The 16,120-nt window shown below is 44.7% G+C and overlaps 1 protein-coding gene across 2 annotated transcripts in view; it reads right to left on the bottom strand.

Moving 5' to 3' along the window:
* The window catches only part of MED13L (mediator complex subunit 13L), a 131,864-nt gene that overhangs the window by 33,550 nt on the left and 82,194 nt on the right, over window positions 1-16,120 (bottom strand). The window contains exons 5-10 of one of the 2 annotated variants that reach the window (XM_039332602.1): window positions 14,404-14,549; window positions 8,990-9,184; window positions 7,839-8,027; window positions 4,739-4,901; window positions 3,868-3,969; window positions 974-1,699 (exon numbers count right to left, since the gene is read on the bottom strand). In XM_039332602.1, the coding sequence (XP_039188536.1) occupies window positions 974-1,699; window positions 3,868-3,969; window positions 4,739-4,901; window positions 7,839-8,027; window positions 8,990-9,184; window positions 14,404-14,549 (1,521 nt within the window). Of the gene's footprint in view, window positions 1-973; window positions 1,700-3,867; window positions 3,973-4,738; window positions 4,902-7,838; window positions 8,028-8,989; window positions 9,185-14,403; window positions 14,550-16,120 lie in introns of both variants that reach the window. The other variant, XM_039332601.1, reaches the window with a different exon arrangement.

The raw sequence follows: 16,120 nt of genomic DNA, 5'->3' as shown, positions 1-16,120 counted from the left end.
ATTGCAAAAGGGGATCACCTAACCTGGGGACGCTGCGACACCGTCATAAATAGGAACCAGGTGCCAAGCATTTGAATTCTGATCACGTGATTGTGGGGATGCTGCAAAGGCCGTAACTCTGAAAAACGGCCCTAAGTGACTTTTTTTCAGGGCTGTTGTCACTTTGAATGGTCACTCAACGAACTGTTGTAAGTCGAGGACTAACTGTAAACCCAGCTTCCCCACTGGCTTTGCTCGTCGGAAGGTCGCCAAAGGGGATCACGTAACTCCGGAACTCTGCGACCGTCATAAAGGTGAGTCGATTGTCAAAGATCTGAATTTTGATCATGGGGAGGCTGCAACGGTCGTAAGTGTGAAAAACGGTCACAAGTCCCTTTTTTCAGCGCCGCTGCAACTTCAAATGATCGCCAAATGAAACTGTTGTAAGTTGAGGACTATCTGTGCAGGCAAATGCATGCGCCCTTATGCGCTAATTGGCTGCAATCAGTCTTGTTTGTTTTTTGAGAGCGGGCAACTAAATTTCATTTTTTGATGTGTGCCGTTGTGCCCACAGTAAAAAAAAAAAATGACAGTAAAGGCTACCTTATCTTATCTTATCTTATCTTATCTTATCATCTTATCTTATCTTATCTTATTATCTTATCTTATCTTATCATCTTATCTTATCTTATCATCTTATCTTATCATCTTATCTTATCTTATCTTCTCATCTTATCTTATCTTATCTTTCCTGTCATTTATTCACGGGGAAAAGTCTTAACACCTGGAGACAGCCCCAGGTACAGAAATTTCCAGGTAACAATTATGGGTCCCTAACCTTTTACGGAAATACAGGCTGCTCACCTTTGCCTTTGCAGATCGAGTTTCATTGGTGAGGACGTGTGAGCCGCCCCACCAACCCCTGGAGCGGACCCCCCCCCAAGGGCAACCCCGGACCACCGCCAGACTCTTCCGAAAGAGAGTTCCGCCTCACCTTTTCAGTGCGCTGTTTTCAGACGCCGCCTCCATCCTGACGTCCTGGATCTGCCCCTGGAGCTCCGGAGGTCTGAATTCCAGATCGCTGGGTAGAGGAAGAGAGTAACCCTGCCACTTGTTGGGCGACTCCTGGTTGTGCACCACACCACAATACAACGCCGTCTCGCTGACTTCGGCCATCAGGGGCAACCTCGGACCGGCCAGGACGGTCCGGTCCTCAGCGCTGGCGATGGGCTGGAGTTCTAACCCGTTGCTGTAGAGGGCCGGATTCACCGCATCGGACGGTGGGTCCAAAGGGTCGGTTTCTTGCCCCCTGGGCTGGGGGCTGAGGGTCGGGGGTAGAGGAGAGATGGGGGAACGGGGGGAATCCATAGGATTCGAATGGGCTGGCTTCCTCGGGTGCCTGGGAGGCACGGAGAGCTGCTTCTCGTACTTCCTATTACTAGCAGTTTCTAAGGAGGGCTCCACCCCAGCCAAGGCCAACTTTGGCCCCGAAGGGTCCTGCTCCATGCACAGCTCTTCGGTGACCGACGGACGATGGTGAAACGGCAGCAACGACCTCTTCTGAACTTTCTCCGACTTCTCCTGCCTCTCGGTGGTTTTGTGCTTAGAGGCGGGAGGGGGCAAGGTGGACGAGGACGAGGTTCCCCCTCCGAAGCCCGGCGGCGATATCGTGGGTGGACGGCTGGAAGCCACGGCACAGCGTTGCTTGAGGAGCTTGTGCCTGGGGGGAAAAGGGAAAAAAAAAGTAGAAAGGAAATTGGAAAGAAGTTAGCCAACGGGCTCTTAAAGCAAGGGATGTCCAACCTCGGCGACGTTAAGACCCGTGGACCTCCACTCCCAGAATTCCTGGGTCCACAAGTCTGAAAAGTTGCCAAGGTTGGGTTGTATAAGATGGTTTACAGATGGCATCTCCCTCCGGCCAGATTCGCCAAAATGTATAATGGATATTCATCTATGTGTTGGAAATGTAAAAAAAGAAAAGGGCACCTTTTTCATGTATGGTGGACATGTAGAGAAGCACAGATGTACTGGCGTATGGTCTGGGAGTGGGCAATAGAAATTTAGCTGACTGTGTTCAGCAGGTCAGCGGTTCAAATCTCACCGGCTCAAGGTTGACTCAGCCTTCCATCCTTCCGGGGTAGGTAAAATGAGGACCCAGATTGTTGGGAGCAATATATATATATATATATATATATATATATATATATATATATATATATACACACATACATACATACATACATACATACATACATACATACATAGCTTACTGGTGTACACCGCTTAGAGAGTGCTTGCACTTAAAGCGGTATATAAGTCTCATAAATAAATAAATAAAATAAATGAGTAGGCAAAACATTCAAAATAAACTGGAGACATTACTATTAGGAATACTAGAGAAAAATGTAAATAAAGAGGATACATATTTAATTATCCACGTGGTCACAGCAGCAAGGATACTATTTGCTCAAAAGTGGAAAGCAATGGAAGTACCAAGTGGGGAAGCACTAATTAAAGAAAATCATGTATTGCGCAGAACTAGATAGGATAACTAAAAGATTAAAAAATCAGGAAGAAACAGAATTTTATCGAATATGGAATAAATTTTATAGATGAAGGGGAAAAAAATGGAGGTCACAGTAAAGAGATAAACTGAGACAGAGACTAGAAATGTATAGTTGTATATAGGTATATTATATGTAATTAAGGTACAATATGGACTGAGATGTCAGTCAAAGACGATTTACCATGTTCAATGTTTTTAATCCTTTTTTTTTCTTTGTACTTAATAAAAATCTAAAAAAAAAAGTTGCCAAGGTTGGACACTCTCATTTGAAAACAGCGGTTCTCAACCTTGGCAAGTTGAAGATGGGTGGACTTCAACTTCCAGAATTCAGCCAGCTTTTTTTTTTTTTTGGTCTAAGGTGGCACTGGAACTCACCGTCATCTGGTGATTGGCCCAAAGTCAGCCGGTCAGCTTTCACGCCTTACTAAGGTAGGACTAGAACTCACCATCTCCTGGTCTCTAGACCAGCACGACACCAATCTCACATACATAGCCCTACGGACGTGAGTTCACAAGTCTTAAAGGTTTCCGGGACTGGACACCATTGCTCTAAAGAATATGCCCGGGGGAAAGATTTGTTCAGAGGCTGAGAGAGCTGTCTGATTGAGAAGCCAGTTTAAAAGTGACCTTGCAGATAGAGCAGGTGGTCCTTCGGAGGTTCTGCCCAGCTTGGGTGATTTATCCACGGCAAATCGGCCATGACTTTCACACAAACTAGCTAGAGACAAGTAGCTGTCTATGCAGGAATGTGTGTATGTGTGTGTTGAGTGCTTGTGTGATCTCAACCTACGGACATGCTGTCATTAAGTCAAGGCGCGTACCACAAGCTGTTGGTCTTCAACCAGTGTACGAACCCCTCGGAATCCAAATCAATCAATCAGTCACCTGGAGACAGCACCAACCCTCAAGCCCCCCCCCCGCTCTCCCCCCAGCAGTTCACCTTCCAATCATCCTGACCTGACATAATCTCCCCTTCACAAGACCCACTGAGCCTCCCACTACGACTCACTCCTGACCCAAGATAATTCACACCCTGCAACGACAGACCCGGATCTGAAGTTACCTCCCCATCACCAGCCTCTCTCGGATGACTCACACCTGGCCCATCACAAGACCCTCACTCGACACTGCCACACCTGAAGCCCTTATATAAAGAGAACACTGACATCCACTACACACCGCTGAAGATAGTTACCTAGCCTGGTAATGTAACCCTTCGGAAAACGACACCCCCCCCCCAAGCTCAGAGAACAGACCTCCACGCTCATCCTACACCCCAGCTACAGATATTCACCACTTTTGCAATTCTCCCTTATACCAACCTGGAACAAGAGCAGGGGATTCTTTGGGCTGGATCAACAAAATCCCAAGAAATACAGCTGATAGGGGCATCTTCCTCCATATTGGTCGTGGGGACTGGATTCCTTCTGGTAGAAATTAAAACATAGGTAACTATGTCTGCAGGCTAGGAAGCCTGAATTTATGCATGTATAAGCTCGAGAGGTAAGTGGGGATGAATGAATTACCATGGCTTCCTGGGGTAAATGAAGCTATTTTTAATCGGCTTTGAAAGTTTGGTTTTCTCAAATCAGTTATTCCGTGAATGGAGCGCCACACTTTTGCAAAATGTATTGTTTACAAGCCTGGCAAAAAGAAAAGTTGGCTTCCCCGGCACTCTGTCGTACCGTTGGCACCCAGTCTGTTTTTATGTGCAGCAGCATCTGAGCTTTTTCGCACACCTGCATATTGTTACTAAACAAGATTTACAGTTCATGCTTTCCGCTCCAGTCTTCAGAGGTACCACTAGCAAGATCACCACGCTTTCATATATACGTGTATATGTTTTGGGGGGATCCGAGATGTAACCAAGACACACATCGTCAACTTGACTGGATCTCGTCCTGATTCTTCGCATCTGACACTTTGGTAGGGCTCACAATAAACTCATCATCAAGATTAGGACCAGCAGTTCTTCAACACGATTCTCCAAATTAGTCATTCAGTTTGACATACAAAGTATTAATCCATTTACTCTCTCTCTCTCTCTCTCTCTCTCTCTCTCTCTCTCTCACACACACACACACACACACACACACACACACACACACACACGTACACAAACACGTCCATAGAGAGGCATGCTATTATAATGACTTTGTAGCAAAAGAGTCCCGGAAAATGCTATGTTCCTACTTGGACTGTGTCCTGTTGAGGATGCATTCTTTCCAAACTCGGTGGACCATACAGTTCTGAAATTTGGGCGGGATCTTCCCCGATTTTTTGGGACTCTGCATAGGGACCATTCCATCTGGGGCTGCTGAATGACTGATGATGGCTGGAATGCCTCCGCTGTCGCCTGCAAGACATAAGCGGATGTTTTCGACAATTGTATTAAGTTTGTTTGTGAGCGTGTTAAGACTTGTTTGCCACCGATTCTGCCTAGAAGCGACTCTGGGCGGCTTACGAACATTAAAAGCCAATAAAGCGTGGAAGCAACAGATATTCATAATAACAGTAGTAATTTACGATGAAAAAGGTGAAGAGGAAGGGAGGAGGATGCAACAGGATTATCCTGATTTAAAATACAAATGAAAAGGAAGACGACAGGAAATCAAATGAGGAAACGTGAAGAAATGCACATATCCAAAGCTTGTACAGGTTTACAAACGAATGATAGTTTGGTTTTAGACCCAAACCAAGTTTGGGATTTGATGCAGACAAACCCAGCTTGTCAGAAGGGAAGGAGTTTACTGCCTGGATAGAGCAGCTAAACAATTCCAAAACCTCTAGCTGTGATAATACTCAAACCATCAATATTGTATTGATCATCTCACATCGGGGTTACATCCATGTTATAAATCTAATGACAAATAAATAAGTATAAATAACAAGAGTAAGAGAATTGGAAGGGACCTTGGGGGGGGGGTCTTCTTCTCCAACTCCCGCCCTGCTCAAGCAGGAGACCCTATGCCATTCCTGACAAGTGGCTGCCCAGTCTCTTCTTAAAAACACCCACAACCTCTGGTGGCAAGCTGTTCCCCTGGTTAATGGTTCTCGCTGTCAGGAAATTCCTCCTTAATTCCAGGTTGCTTCTCTCCTTGATTATTTTCCACCTGCTGCTTCTTGTTCTGCTTTCAGGTGCTTTGGTGAATAGCTTGATCTCCTTTTGCCTCCTTTTGGGGCAGCCTCTTAGATAAAATGAATATATACTATTCACAAATTAATAGCACTTTCGAGAGAGAACTGTCGAAAAGATTGGGGTATGGTTATGGACACCCTCCCCACACAGACACACATTCACAAACGTATTTGGGATTTGCCGTCTGCTTCGTCCATCAGAGGCAGGAGATGAGACTTCTACTTGGCGACGGTAACCCCCCCCATTTCTGATTTCTGGTTGGAAAGCAATTCCAACTGCAAAGGAACTGCCAACTCACCACATCCAGCCAAGCAGCAGAGGGAGCCTGCTGTTCGCTCAGCGTCTTAACCACATGTCAAAACAACGCTGGGCTTGGGCTGGAAAAGGGGGCAATTGTACAAATCCTCAACAAGGTCAAACATGTTTACAGAACTCCTTGTTCTAAGGTCTGGCATGGCCACAAAAAGGCTTGTGAACAAAACACTGAAAACAGCCAAAGCAACCGGAGCGGTCACCGAGAAAGGGTGTCTGCTGCTGAGATGACAAAAATACAAGGAGCCAGTTTTTCTGATTGTTGTTTCTGGGGCTTCAAAGCTTGGAAATGACACCCTGTTCTTGCTCTCTTTTTTTTTTTTTTTTTAAAAAAACAACTACAGGACTCTCGGGACGGCAGGATCTGGGTGCGCTTCTGATCTGCAAGGAACAGCCATTATGTTGACAAGGAATGCGGGCTTGACTGGCTTTCAACAATGACGCAATCCTTGCTGTGGGAGGGAAATACTTCAAATTCCTGGGTGTCAATTTTACAAATGCCCGTCTTGCACGTTTTTTGTTTTTGTTTTAAAAAACCTGGTCCCACCAGCATTGGTTTCCTGAGCTTCACAATGGTTACAGAATTACAGAATTACAGAATAACAGAGGTGGAAGGGACCTTGGGAGGTCTTGTAGTCCAACCCTGGACTTAAATAGGGGACACTATGCTGTTCCAGACAAGTGGTTGTCCAGTCTATTTTTGAAAACCTCCAGTGATGGAGTACCCACAATTTCAGGAGGCAAGCTGTTCCACTGATGAACTGTTCTGACTGAAATTTATTTTCATTTCTAGGTTGGATTACTACTACTACTACTACTACTACTACTACTACTAATAGTTGGAAGGGACCTTGGAGGTCATCTAGTCCAACCCCCTGCTCAGGCAGGAAACCCTGTATCATTTCGGACAAATGTCTGTCCAGTCTCTTCTTAAAAACTTCCAGTGTTGGAGCATTCACCGCTTCTGGAGACAGGTTGTTCCACTGGTTAATTGTTCTCACTGTCAGGAAGTTTCTCCTTAATTCCAGGTTGCTTCTCTCCTTGATTAGTTTCCATCAGTTGCTTCTTGTCCTGCCTTCTGGGGCTTTGGAGTTGTGAAGACTGGACAGCTAGTTGAGTGGCTGGTATAAGGTCTCCTGTCTTGAGCAGAGGGTTGGACTAGAAGACCTCCAAGGTCCCTTCCTGCTCTATGATTCTATGTTCTCAAAATGCACTAAGCTGGAGACTCTATCACTACAAACATTTCCTTCCCCTTTCTTCGTATTTCACTGAAGGGCTGAAAGAAATTCATTAAAAAGCAAAACTTTTGCACAAACAGCATAAATACTGGGAGCCAGCTAGGCATTCCACCAATTAAGAGAGAAAAAAATATTACTTGCTTATTATTATTCCTGGGAAACTGTTCAACATCCACCCAGAGAAATAGTTTCCTAAGGTATATTTATTCCCTCTTGTTTTTTGTACTTCTGAAATGTCAGCCCAGTGACTTATTTTCCAGCTTTCTCCGTGTCTTTCTAATTTGTGCAAATATGTTTCATGGAAGGAAAAAAAGCAACAACTGCTATAATTAATAGTATGTTCACCAATTATGTCTACCTAGAGGATAACGGATGCCAGAACTACATTATGTATCTGAATACTGGCAGGCTGAGCTTTTTTATTCCTAGTGCATCAAGAAGAAAACAAGAAAATCTGGTGTGCTAAGAAAGAAAAACCAAGAGAGGTTTCAGGAAAGATATGGTTTCATAAAGAGGAGGCCACAATGCCCGCAGCCAAATGAACGAAATAATCTTAGCAGTAAAAGCCAAGGGTTCAAATAACATCCTTCCTAAGAAAACATACCTATGACAGTCTGCTCCGGAGAAGTGGGTGGTGTGAGCAACATTCCACAACCGCTGGTGTCTTTCAAGGTTCCAGCTCCTTGTTGGGTCACGCTGCTGTGGCTTCCTGGGGTGGAAGTGCTCTGGGACACGGGAATGTCGTTTTGAGAGATAAGAACAAAGGCAGACGGGTAGACCATTCGGACACCACCTGTGAAGGCAGAGAGAAAGGCAGGGCAGGAGTTGAGACAGATAGTTGGGTTTGGGGTTTTTTTAAGGATTATATTTGTAAATTAATACAGCAGCAGCGCGCGTATTTTGACATGCAAACTGCATCTGCAATTACATGCTTGTGTGGATGCGCATCGATTATTTGAAACGAGGGTGGGAAGGAAGGAAGGAAGGAAGGAAGGAAGGAAGGAAGGAAGGAAGGAAGGAAGGAAGGAAGGAAGGAAAATGGTTGGTGGGTTGGTTGGTTGGAAGGAAGGAAGGAAGGAAGGAAGGAAGGAAGGAAGGAAGGAAGGAAGGAAAATGGTTGGTGGGTTGGTTGGTAGGAAGGAAGGAAGGAAGGAAGGAAGGAAGGAAGGAAGGAAGGAAGGAAGGAAGGAAGGAAAATGGTTGGTGGGTTGGTTGGTTGGTAGGAAGGAAGGAAGGAAGGAAGGAAGGAAGGAAGGAAGGAAGGAAGGAAAATGGGAGGTAGGTAGGTAGGTAGGAAGGAAGGAAAGAAGGAAGGAAAATGGGAGGGAGGGCGGTAGGTAGGTAGGTAGGTAGGTAGCAAGGAAGGAAGGAAAATGGGAGGGAGGGATGGAGGGAGGGAGGGAGGAAGGAAGGAAGGAAGGAAGGAAGGAAGGAAGGAAGGAAGGAAGGAAGGAAGGAAGGAAGGAAGGAAGGAAGGAAGGAAAATGGGAGGTAGGGCGGTAGGTAGGTAGGAAGGAAAGAAGGAAAGAATTGCTTTTATGCTTAAATAAAAACACAAAGAAATAGTCTGAAATGGTTCTAAGTTTCAAAACAAAACCCATCAAATTTCAGACAAAAGAACGTTATCAAAACACGAGAAGAACTGCCGTAAAACATGCGTTAGTTCAAGACGGTGTCTTGTTTTTACATTTCAACTGGAACCGATCAAGCCGAAGAGAACTTTTCAAGAAAAACAACAACAACACAGATTCTCACCGACAATGACTTCTACTGCCACAGGAAAGTCATCGTCGTATCCCAGCTCTTCTTCCTCTTTCACGCTCTCCTTCCTCTTCAGCACCATGGGATAAAAATACTGCCATTCTTCAATTAGCTTCCTGGTTGCCGGATCGGACATCTTGTAACCTTGACCCGTTAAAGTACCACTTAAGCCATACGGACTGATCAACACTGATTGAGAGAAGAAAAACAGAGCAGTCAGCACCTAGATCAAAGATCCCCAACCCCTGGTCCATAGACCGGTACCGGGCTGAGGCAGGCCACCAACCGGTCCACACAAACAAGCAAAGCCCCACCCACGGGATGCAGGCAGCACACACAACCATGCACTCTCCAGTCGTGGAAAAATCTCTCTCCACGGATCCAGTCCCTGGTGCCCAAAAGGTTGGGGACCTCTGGTCTAGATTCCTCAAGGGATTCCCCAAATCACTCAAACCTGTGGGAAGCTATGAGGCACAATGGCCCACAGTCAGTCTAATTGCATTATTCCAGGTGTAGCCACAAGACCAGGAAACCCTCCGAGTTATTGAAACTTTGTTCTGATAAGGATCGTTTGCATGTCACTAACTTAACAGCTGCAAGGGATCCTATATAAAATGTTTTAGAGATGGCACCTGCCACCAGCAAGATTAGCAAACATGTTTAAAAACATGTCAGAGAGATGTTGCAAATGTAAACGTACGTCAGGCACGTATTATCACGTTTGGTGGACATGGGATAAAGTAAAGCATGATTGGAAAAAGACACATGCTTGGTCAGAAAAGATGTTGGGAGAACAGGTAGATTTTAAACCTGAACTTTTTTTTTTTTAATTAGGTATAATGCCAGAAAAGACTAACAAACAAAGCCTATATTTGATTTTGCACGTCACAACAGCGGCAAGAATCATATTTGCGCAATATTGGAAAAAATGAAGGAATACTACCAAATGAAGAAATAATTAAAAAAAATTACTAGAATGTGCAGAGAGGGACAGACTGACTATGAGACTGAAAGAAAAAGAAGAAACAGAATATTATCAAACTTGGGACTTATTTTATCGATGGCTAGAGGAAAGAAGAAAGGATTAAGAATCAAATATGTATTAGCGAATGTAAACTCAGACAGCACGTTGCTTGAAAAATTATTATTGTATGTATGGAAAAAATTAATAAAATCTTATAAAAAAAACCCTGCAAGGATTCGCTTGCAGACGACCTGTATTAGCAGCTACCACAACACTAAACATTTTGGCCGTTCTGCAATGGGAAGCTTTATTAATAAACTAACAACCATGTGGTATGGCAACTAAAAAGGGGAGAGGCAATCCTTAATCAAATAGAAAAATTTAAGGAAGCGTTTCAAACCCAGCAAGTTAAAAGTCAATTAAGCATCTCTTAGGGGGGAAGAAACCGATTCAGAGGAAATAAATATAATTATAGTCAATTTTGCTGCCCATGCATTGAGATTTTTTTATGTTTTGAGAACGATTCATGATAGGAAAATATCTGCTCGAGTGGGAAAGAATTAAAATGATGACACTTTTTTTTTTAATCGTATGCTCTAAAAATAGGTCACATCAGGTATCCTTCCGCGAGAAGTGTGTTTCCGTTTCATTAAAAAAAAAAAAAAGCTCTTTAATTATCAGATGCCTGTTTCTGGCAAAGAAGAAAGCTCAAGGCAGCCTATCTAGCATTTCCTACTGCACTTCCCCCCCCCACAACAACCCTGTGAGGTTTGTTGGGCTGAGCAAGAACACAAGTGGCCAAAATTAACCAGTGAATTTCCCTAGATCAAGGGGTAGATAAACTTGGCCCCTTCATGACTCGTGGACTTCAACTCCCAGAATTCCTGAGCCAGCATGGCTCAGCTTGGAAACCACTCCCTTTCCCCTCAACGTGGCTGGCTCAGGAATTCTGGGAGCTGAAGTCCACGAGTCATAAAAGGTTGCCTACCCCTGTCCTAGATGAAGGTGGATTCAAACCTGGCTCCCTCTGATGATAGTCAAGGACTGAACCGCTATAGGTAGTCCTTGACTTACCACCACAATTGAGTTTAAAATTCCCATTGCTAAGCAAAACAGTTGTTAAGTGAGTGTTACGATCTTTCTCACCACAACTGTTAAGCAAATCACTGCAGTTGTTAAATTAGTAACACATTTGTTAAGTGAATCCGGAACACTGCACCCGTCATAAATATGAACCAGTTGCCAAGCGTCCGAATGTTGATCATGTGACCATGGGGATGTTGTAACGGTTATTAAGTGTTGTTAAGTGATTAAAAGTCACTTTTATCAGTGCCACTGTCACTTTGAACGGTCACTAGAAGAATGGCTGTGTCAACATCCAGCTCGGGAATCCAAATAAAACTCTAGATTGATTCTCTTTCCCAAAATCTTACTGTTTATTGAGTACACTGCTTGGTTGCGTCGAAGCGAAACTAACTCTGAGGTCCCCATAGCAGTTCATAGACTTAAACAATAGTTCTCCCAGCCAAACCCTCAACGTCTTGCGTAATCCATATCAACAAGTCCACTTTGTTATGGGAACCGTCTGCTTCAAATCCACACCTGTTCTGGTGTCCTTGACAAGGCTGCGGGCTCCCACCGTCTGCAGCTGAATCAGAGCAGCTCCGTTTCTCCATCCACCCACTTGAAAGCAACACCTCCCAACCCCTTTCTCTAAAGGCAAGTTGGAATGCAGAGGCACGTAGCTGCCAAAGTTTCACGCGTGACAGGCTGTAAGACGAGGACAGCCTGTACACCACACTAATTCTTAGGTAAGTCCAAAAACACCGTCCCTTTCTGTTGGGACTATACCCATATTTTTCAATTGATTGAACTTTTATGACTCGAATGGACGCTAAAGCAGGCAAAGGCAGGAATTCATTATTTCAGAACGCGCCTCCTCCTGTCTCTCTAAGCAGATCTGATTATTTAATGTAAAAGGATAAAACAGCATGGTCAAATGTTATGGATTACGCTCTAAGGTAGCATAAGGGCTTTATTTAGTTACAAGCCAATGTTAGCTAATTGTTACAGCAACCCATTAAAATGCATACCTCTTCAGGAAATACATGAATTAATAAGGGAAACGGTTCAACCTCCTCTCTTCTCCTCCCCATCCATCCTTTTAAAAATTATTTTTTTATTATGGGCCCCCGGTATCCATTTATATCCCCTTGATTTAAATCCACCTGCCTTGCAGCAGAGTTAAAACTTGGATAATATCTAAAGGTAAGAAAGGAAGCCAAGGTGTATTCAGGATAACTGGGAAAGGGAAAGAGAACCTAACCCTAATCCTAGCTATTATTGTAGAGTGGTATTAATACCACTCTACAAGGCTTTGGTAAGGCCACACTTGGAATACTGCATCCAGTTTTGGTCACCACGATGTAAAAAAGATGTTGAGACTCTAGAAAGAGTACAGAGAAGAGCAACAAAGATGATTAGGGGACTGGAGGCTAAAACATATAAGGAACGGTTGCTAGAATTGGGTATGTCTAGTTTAGCGAAGAGAAGGACCAGGGGGGACATGATAGCAGTATTCCAATATCTCAGGGGCTGCCATAAAGAAGAGGGATTAAGCTATTTTCCAAAGCACCTGAAGGCAGGACAAGAAGCAATGGTGGAAACTAATCAAGGAGAGAAGCAACCTAGAACTAAGGAGAAACTTCCTGACAGTGAGAACAATTAACCAGTGGAACAGCCTGCCTCCAGAAGCAGTAAATGCTCCAACACTGGAAGTTTTTAAGAAGAGACTGGACAGCCATTTGTCCGAAATGGTGTAGGGTTTCCTGCCTGAGCAAGGGGTTGGACTAGATGACCTCCAAGGTCCCTTCCAACTTTACTACTATTACTATTTAAGAAAGGATGGGACAACTGCCATTAAGATCCAGATAGAGTCCTCAACGTACGAGCGCAGCTGCGCCCAACATTTCCGAGACGTGAATAAGTGAGTTTTGCCCCATTTTAAATCCTTTCTTGCCCCAACTGTTAAGCGAATCACTCGAGAAAGGTGATAAAATGGGACAAAACTCACTCAACAACTTTCTCAGCCCCCAAAACTTAGGGCTCAGTTGTGGTCGTCAGTTGAGGACTGACTGTACTTTAAGTTGGACCCTCTCTCTGATGATGGTTTGCCAGGGTTCAGACAAATCCTGACCAAAGTGCACAGCCATTAAATGTGCACGCCATTCCAAACTAGGTTAATTTTTTTTTCCTGGCACGAAAAAAAGAACGGCAAATTGTTTTAAAGCGAACTGCTTTAAACTGAAGGGGTGTGGGGGGGGTGAAGGTAAAATGAGCCATGAAATTAAGACAACACATTTGGAAGAAAGGGAAGAATCTTTCTACTTTACAGATGAAGGCTTAATTGGGGTCCTTTGGTGCTGTCTGAGCTGGGTGGTTTCCTTGCAGACGTTTCATTACCCAATTAGGTAACATCATCAGTGCTAGAAGTTAATGAGGTTTGGGGAGGGAGGGAGGGAGGGAGGTAGGGAGTTAGGCAGGGAGGGAGGGAGGAGGAACAGACATCCTTTGTGATCTCTGAGCTGGGTTGTTTTCTTGCAGACGTTTCATTACCCAATTAGGTAACATCATCAATGCTAGAAGGGAATGAGGTTTGCGGGAGGAGGAGGAGGAGGAGGAGGAGGAGACGACATCCTTTGTGATCTCTGAGCTGGGTTGTTTTTTTGCAGACCTTTCATTACCCAATTAGGTAACATCATTAGTGTTAGTGACGACCATTGATAATGTTACCTAGTTGGGTAATGAAACATCTACAACAGTGGTTCTCAACCTTTCTAATGCCGTGACCCCATAATACAGTTCCCCATGTTGTGGTGACCCCCAAGTGGGGTGTGGCCACCAATAAGAGGGAGTAGGACAGCTAGGGAAAAGGGAACAAAATGGTGGACAGCATGGTTTGGCGACCCCCATGAAATGGTCGTTCGACCCCAAATGGGGTCCCGACCCACAGGTTGAGAACCACTGGTCTACAAGGAAACAACCTAGAGAACCCCAAGGGATCCTCCTTTCAACTACAAATATTCTCCTTTGAAGGCTTAAATGTGGGGTCTGCTTCTCTTAAAAGGCTGTAGCCAACAAGTCCCTTTTTGTCCATATCAAAAAGGCGATGGTTGCGATAAGAGAACCGAAATGCTTTGGAGTGGCCCAGAACAGGCAGTTTTGAGATTAACAGACATATATATTCCATTCAGGATGGAAGTTATCCCAAGGGAAAACAGAAGGAGAGCGTTCAGAGTTAGTGCAAGTAAGTCCACTGGCCTCACAGCCACGGCTATTGGCGAGAAGAAGAAAAAAACCCACAACCGACGATTTAATAAAAGTTTTGTCCCAGGTCATGTCACAACTGAGAAGCCTGCGCCCTACGCAAGGACACACAACCTACCTTGAAAAGGCATAGGAGAAGATTGGGCCATGTGAAGGTGTTCCTCGCTGATAAGGTAGATCGGCTGGTGCTGTGCCATCTCCACACTGGTACACACATTGCTTTCTCCATGGAGGAAGAATGTGAAGGCGCAGGACAAATGCTCACTGCAAGGAGAGAGAGAAAACAGCAGCTCATTAAATCCTAAAATCAGAAAATGGAGCCCTCCAGAATCTATGCATCTCGCTTGCAATTCACAAGGCATGGCGCTTGGGAAATGGGGTAAGCCCCTTCTCGTAGAACATAGAACAGTGCACTTTTGTAACAAAGAAGAGAAGGTCAAACTATTCTCTCCAAAGCCCCAGAAGGCAGGACAAGAAGCAACGGATGGAAACTCATCAAGGAGAGAAGCAACCTGGAACAAAGGAGAAACTTCCTGACTGTTAGAACAATTAGCCAGTGGAACAACCTGCCTCCAGAAGCAGTGAATGCTCCAACACTGGAAGTTTTTAAGAAAGACTGGACAGCCATTTGTCTGAAATGGTATAGGGTTTCCGGCCTGAGCAGGGGGTTGGACTAGATGACCTCCAAGGTCCCTTCCAGCTCTATTCCTATTCCTATTCTATTCTATTCTGTTGTATTCTATTGTATTCTATTCTATCTTCTATTCTATTATTATTATTATTATTATTATTATTATTATTATTATTATCATCATCATCATCATCATCATCTTCGAACAGTCACTAAACGAACTGTTGTAAGCCAAAGACTACACGCGGAAGCTTTTTTTTTTTTTTTTTTCCCCCAGCCCAAACTGGAGTTGCTTCTGGCTAGATTTTTCCCAGCAATCAGGGCTCAGCTGATCTCTCTGGAATGATAAGGATCTCGCAGCGACTGTCCTAGCAGCTCTGTCTGGCAGCCAGCCAGCCCTTTCCTCCAGCCAACTTGCAAGCACACTCGAAAGGAAAGCCTTTCAAGCCTCTGCGGCTGTTTCATCAGCCCAGCCCCTCAAGGAAATCCAGGTTGCTTTTGAGTGTCCTATGAAAGCAGCCTATCCTATCTCTGTGATCGGATAAAGCAGGGGGCTTCAAACTTGGCCCTTTGATGGCGTGTGGCCTTCAACTCCCAGAATTCCTCAGCTGGGCCCGCTGGCTGAGGAATGTTGGGAGTTGAAGTCCACAAGCAGGGGTCTTCCAACTTGGCCCTTTGATGACTTGTGGACTTCAACTCCCAGAATCCCTCAGCCACCATGCCTGGCTGCGGAATTCTGGAAGTTGAAGTCCACACGTCATCAAAGGGCCACGTTGGAAGACCCCTGGGGTAAAGGGAGTCCTCACCTTAGGACCTCAAGGGAGCCCCCACATTTCCATCCTCCAATGAGACATTTCTTAAGGGTGTTCTGCCCCGTTTTACAACCTTTCTCGCCACAGCTGTTAAATGAAGCACTGCCGTTTTTTTAAGTTAGTATGGTAACACGGTGGTTAAGTGACTTCCCCCCTTTGACTCTACTTGTCAGAAAGGGGCAATCACATGATCCCAGGCCAGTACAACCGTCACAAGTACATGCCAGTTGCCGAGCATCCGAATTTTGGTCACATGTCCGTGGAGGATGGTGCAACGGTCGTAGGGATGAAAAACGGTCCCAAAGTCACTTTTTGCCCCCCAGTGCTGACGTAACTTCGAACAGGCACTGAATAAATGGAGGTTAAGTTGGGTGCACAGGAATTAGACTGAA

Source organism: Crotalus tigris, unplaced genomic scaffold (genome assembly GCF_016545835.1).
Source record: "Crotalus tigris isolate CLP2741 ecotype Arizona unplaced genomic scaffold, ASM1654583v1 scf7180000024461.5605484, whole genome shotgun sequence".
NCBI lineage: Eukaryota > Metazoa > Chordata > Lepidosauria > Squamata > Viperidae > Crotalus > Crotalus tigris.
The sequence above is the reverse complement of the archived record's forward strand: the minus strand, read 5'-3'. Positions and strand labels throughout refer to the sequence as shown.